The sequence below is a fragment of the Elephantulus edwardii genome, unplaced genomic scaffold (assembly GCF_000299155.1).
Source record: "Elephantulus edwardii isolate Elephantulus edwardi_28Jun2011 unplaced genomic scaffold, EleEdw1.0 scaffold00066, whole genome shotgun sequence".
Classification (NCBI taxonomy): Eukaryota; Metazoa; Chordata; class Mammalia; order Macroscelidea; family Macroscelididae; genus Elephantulus; species Elephantulus edwardii.
This window is the reverse complement of record NW_006399816.1, coordinates 11650575-11656700: the sequence shown is the minus strand read 5'-3', so window position 1 is coordinate 11656700 and position 6126 is coordinate 11650575. Positions and strand designations below refer to the sequence as shown.

Here is a 6126-nt window from a genome sequence, read left to right as displayed (position 1 = left end):
CCTCCTCAGTTTCAGCAAGCAAGGTTGTGTCATCTGCATAACGGAGATTGTTGATAGATCTTCCACCAATCCTGATTCTTAGCTGTGGCTTGGTGTGTGCTGCTGTCTTGTGTGTCAGAGGATGCTCCAATCAGTATGCCAGGATTCTATCCTACAGATGCCAGTAACACGTTTCCCTAATTATAAAGTTGCGTGTTTTATAGTATTACCAGAAGTCTCCTATAGGACAAAATGGCCCTAGTGAGAAGAACTGAAGAATATAAACCAACAAACAATATTTATCATGGAAATAATACTATTTTACATTAAAAAGATTTATAAACTCAGACTCATAGGAGATTTCTCATCTTCTGTGGAGCTATTGGTGGATTTGAACTGCCAGAAAGATGCAGCCTTTGGGTTAACAGCACAATTCCTACAGACTCCATCACCAGAGTATACCCAGATATTAATCCAATCCTTGTTTTCAACTTTTAGTTTTTTCTTAGTTAGCATAGGAATGAGCTCTCACATATTAAACATATCACGAGTTTATTTTGAAATGGAAAGGCTGGCATACATTAAATACAAGAACTCCAAAAAGTATAGGAGCACCCTTTGTAACCCAGTGAGAGTTCTAGCTCTCAGGATGGGGGGGTAGGTGGAATTTACCTTTGTAGGGGCTTGAAGTTTGAATATCTTAACTTACTTATTGACACGTCATTACAATGAATCTATCTTGGAAACTTTTCTCTCTGAATCATTCTATACCAAGATACACTGGGGCTTCTGAAAAAAATTAATTAAGAATTTAACATGTGTCATGTACAATTCTCAAAGAAAAACACCTTCTAAATGCGATATTACCCATCACCCTCTAACCATCCTCCATGATCATGACCCACATCTGTTCCCTTTAATTTTGTGTAGGAAAAAAAGAAAATATCACCAATGAGAAGTCTTCTCCTTATAGGCCAGGCAAATATATTTGTAGGAACTCAAAGAAAATATTTAATCAGGGCTTTTCTTTGAAATTCAAGTCAAACTGAGGAATAGTATAATTTTTACTAGTTTATTTTACTGTTGTAGAGAATATACACAGCAAAACGTATGATACAATAGTTTCAACATGGACCATGTGGTGACATTATGTTAAGTTGCACTAACTTTTTTAAGTTCTCAACTTCTGTTTCTTCATCATGAAGCAGTACCACTTTTGATCCCTCTCCATTGTATCTCCTCAGGTGACACAGAACGATATGATAATGGCTGAAAGGCTTTTTGGAATCCTAGCACACGTGGCATCTTCTGAGTTACCCCAGTACCGTATGATTTCAATTCTGGGTGATGCCAGGTAATTTTAATTTCTCTAGTTTTTATAGGATTACTATCACACTAGAAAAAGTTAATAAAACCCACACATTCCTTAACTGTACTATTTATTCATTCTACAAGCATTTATCCCAGGTTAATTTTTTAGCTAGCATTATTCAAAATATTGAAAATATAAAGATGAATAAGGCAAAGGCCCTGTTTTAATGCAGCTTATAATCTAGTTATATAAATTTATATGGAAGCAGTTAACTGACAATGTTTCAGCTACTATAAGAGAGGACTATGAGAAAATAGGAGACTGTAACTCACATTTTTTAAGATCATCTGGGACTACCTTGCAAAAGAATTGGCCTTTTATCTAGTTCCTCAGGAATGAGCAGAAGTGAGGGGGGAGGTTCTGCAGAGTAATGGGGCACTGTAAGTAGTTAAGGATAACTGGAACATAGAATGACAAAAAAAAGTAAAAGGAAAGTTGAAAGTTTGGTCATGGTCTGATCTTGAAGAGCCTTGCAGTTATATAAAAAGATGAAAATTTGTCCTTTATCATTAAACACAACAATTACATGATTACATGTATGTTCTAGTAAGGCTCTATTTGAGCAGAAAGTAATGAAGGAATAGAAACCAAACAAGAGGCTAGTCTATAGTCCAGAAGTGAGATTATGAAAACTTCAGCTAAAACAATAAAAATAGAAAAGGGAAAATTGGAAAATACGTAGAAACTGTATTTGACCAAACACATTTACTGTCAGATAAACTACATATGGATGAAGGGAGAAAAGCCAAGTATGATACATTATTCATGAATCATTGCTAGATAAAAATTCACTCTGGCAAACAGTCTCATAAGCAGTCCCATGGTAGACAAGTTTCAGCAGATGAGAAAGAAAGACCTGACACATTACTTAAAAGACTAGGCAGCGCAAACTTCTGATGGCAGCAGAACATTGTCTTAAGTAGTGCCAGAAGACAAATTCCTCAGGCTGGATGACATTCAAAATAAAAGTGAAGCACTGCCCTCTCCAGATAGTCAGCCTTATTGCTGTAGATGGAGTAAAGCTCCCAGGGCTTTCATTTGTTGATGTGGCACAACTCAAAATGAGGGGGAAAAAATAGCTGCAAACGTCTATTAGTAATTGGACCATGGAATATGTAAGGTATGAATCAAGAAAAATTGGAAGAAACAAACCACTATCAAACTTAGAACTTAAAACAAGAAGCATTTCTTTTCCCCATGAATCCACAGGTCAGCTGGGTGGTTTTCTTACCATCAGTTGGGATCCATGCATCTGCACTTACCTGTGGGGTGGGGTGGGTAGGGAGCTCTGCTGAACTAGTCTTGGCTCTCTCAATTGTTTCTGTAACATTTTTAAATTGTGATTTGAGTTCCCAAAGCATCTTGTTTTTCAGACATTCACTCATGCACATTTTGTTCTCTAACAGTAATTGCAATATCCATGGTGTCTAATCATGCATTCATTCCATGTTGGTTTTCCTTTCAGCTGTACTAATAAGTATGTCCTGTTTTATCTCTCCTTCTTCCTGGCAGCTACTAGAATGATGCTTTCTATGTGTAAACCATTCTTTAGCTTTTTATAATTGTGATCTTATGCAATATTTGTACTTTTGTGACTTGTTTTAGGGTTGTCTCTTTGATTTTCTAAAAAGGCCTAAGCTGGAACAACTTGTCTGTGCTCAGTATCATCTCTCATACTCCAGAAATCAGGTCAAAGAAACAGAAGAAACATACAAAGCCTCTTGAGGACTAGGCTAAAAGCTGACACATCGTACTTCACTGACATCTTGGCTGAAGCAAGTCATGATTCTCAAGGTGGAGACGTAGGCTTTTCTTAAATGCAGAATTATAATACAAAGGGCATAGATTCAAGAAAGCTATTAAACAGGACCATTAGTGCAGTCATTCAGCCTCTCACAAGTGTCAGCAGACTCTGAAGGACTAAAATGCATGGGCCATGTCCTCTGTCCACAGTGAAATTTAGTTTTAACTCATGTACAGAAGGATAAGTGAGAAATGCTCATGTATTTTAAAATTAAGACATTTATTTCTAAATAACTCATGTTATTGTTGTTGCTATGTGCCACTGAGTTGCCTGCAACTCATAGCAAACCTATGTACAATAGTCCAAACCCTGCTCTATTCCGTGCCAGTTTTATTGTCTCTGACACACCTGCCCTTATTATCCCAATCACTGAAGGTTTTTAAAAAAATTCATAATGTAATTTGAATTGAAATACCATGCAAATGCATTTTAAATTATAACTCTAATCAATATCACTGAATTGTTTTTTTTCTATAATTATATTTTATTAATTTTCATAAACATTTACAGAGACTTTGGGCTTCCACTCATTCATTGCTGCACCATTCTCTCCACCCTCCTCCCAGTTTGTTCTTGTCCAAATGCCACTGAATTGTGTATGTAAAAATGTATTATATGGGGTTGCTGGCACTCTGGAAGCTGCAACGACAGTGCAGACATGGCCAAGTCCAAGAACAACACCACACACAACGAGTCCCGAAAATGGCACAGAAATGGTATCAAGAAACCAAGATCGCAACAATATGAGTCTCTTAAAGGGGTAGACCCCAAATTCCTGAGGAACATGCGCTTTGCCAAGATGCACAACAACAAGGGCCTGAAGAAGATGCAGGCCAACAATGCCAAGGCCATGGATGAACGTGCCGAGGCTGTGAAGGCTCTTGTTTCCGGCCCAAAGAGGTCAAGCCCAGGATCCCAAGGGGTGTCAACCGCAACCTCAGCCGACTCATCTACATCACCCATCCCAGGCTTGGGAAGCGTGCTCGGGCCCTCATTGCCAAGGGGCTCAGGCTTAACCAGCCAAAATCCAAAGCCAAGGCTGACAGTAAGGCTGAAGCTCCAGTAAAGTCCTCAACTCAGGCACCAGCTAAGGCCTCAACCCAGCCTCCTGCTCCAAGTCAGGCTCCTAAAGGTGCCCAGACCCCTGCAAAGGCTCCATAATTGAGTTCTCCATCTGAGGACAGAAGGACTGGTGTGACCCCCTGGGCTGCTGCCATCTGCATGGGGCTGGTGTCCTCCTGTGTTATTTGTACAAATATATCCTAAAGCCGGGGGGGGGCGGGGGGAGTGTTATATGTATTTTCACAATTTAAAAAAAAACGAAAGCTTGTGGGATTAATGCACAGCAATATGGAAATCTCTCAGCCTTTAAATGGATATTCAGGTTTCTTTGCTATCTGAAAATAGCGTGTTCCCATAAATGACGCCAGACAGGATGATGTAAAGGGGAGCAGCAATCACCATGAATTTATCTGGGAAAATCTGTGAGCGTACCCAGAATAAAAAAATAACCTGAAAAACCATACCAAATAGCACATAAAACTTAAAATACCATGTAGATGTAGTAAAAGAAGAATTCTGTAATTGCACAGCCTTTGTACAGTGGAAATATTGTATGTACAGTGTAGTTGCCAGACAGGGAGCTTGGCCATACCAAATCTCACTGTTCAGGATATATACTGACTGCCTCAGCGCAAACACTCAGCCATAGATTCAATTTTCACCTTTTTTTCCCCTTGAAAATTAAAATCTTCTTTGGTTAACTTTGTATTTTTCATTTTTATTCTTACATATGTTGAGTTGAAACAGACTCATTGCTCACCTTCTAGCAGGTTCTCTGAGGCTGTAAATTGCACAGGAGAAAATTGTTCATCTTTCTCCCTCAGAACTGCTGGTGAATTTGAACCCCAGAGAAGGTGGTCTTTGGGTTAGGAGTGTAACTCTGCCCACAGCATATGCCACTGGAGTTCTCCCTGCATTTCTTTTCCTTAACAGATAGAGCTCCTAATATAGGTTCTTTGTAAAAATAAAGTGACATAAAGCAAACTTTTTAATGCATGATATATCAGTATTAGGCAAGAATAAAAAGTGAAGATGAGTGAACTAAACATGTGTCAAAAAATTAGGGGGAAAAACCAAATAATTCTTAGGAATGTAGAAGGAAAGAAATAATGATATTAAAGCAAAATGGATGAAAAGTTGGTGATTTGAAATCTTACTAAAAGTTATATATGCATTGTTTGTAATTTAAAAATTAGTAAAGAAATGCAAGATCTATATTTTTTTCACAAGTGTGGAAAAAATGGCACTCTAAATATCTAGTTTAAAGAATTGATTAGGTAATTTTATTAATACATTAAAATTATAAGTTTTTATTAATGGAAAATTCTTCATGTATTAAGTAAAAACATTATACAATTTCTCAAAAAGTTGGAGATAGAAATACCATTTGACCCAGCAGTTCTACTACTGGGAATATACCCTAAAGAAACCAAAGCCACAACTCAAATAGATGTATGCACACCCATGTTTATTGCTGCATTATTCACAATAGCAAAGGGATGGAAGCAACCCAAGTGTCCATTAACAAATGAATGAATAGAAAAATCATGGTACATTCACGCAATGATATATTAGGCAGCACTGAAAAACAATGAACTCGTAAAACATTACATAGCATGGGTAAGCCTGGAGAACATTATGCTGAGTGAAATCTCTCAGTCACAAAAGAACAAATACTACATAACACCACTATTATAAAATAGGACTAACATGAAGGGTTGGGCAGAGAATAGGAAAAGAATGGATAGATAATGAGCATTGGATTGGAACAGATGAGGAAAAGAATGATCCGAAAGGAATATATGGTTATTCATTATGTGTATGACAACAGTTGTGGACAAGAGGTGCATTGCAAAATGGACTGGGAGTGGAGGGGATAGAAAAGAGAGGGAAGAAAATGTGCTAGAAT

At 37.7% G+C, this 6126-nt stretch overlaps 1 protein-coding gene across 3 annotated transcripts in view; it reads left to right on the top strand.

The window, feature by feature from the left end:
- Positions 1–6126, top strand: part of LRRC49 (leucine rich repeat containing 49) — a 239077-nt gene that overhangs the window by 188080 nt on the left and 44871 nt on the right. For all 3 annotated transcript variants that reach the window (XM_006888342.1, XM_006888341.1, XM_006888343.1), the window contains one exon: positions 1224–1333. In XM_006888342.1, the coding sequence (XP_006888404.1) occupies positions 1224–1333 (110 nt within the window). The remainder of the gene's footprint in view (positions 1–1223; positions 1334–6126) is intronic.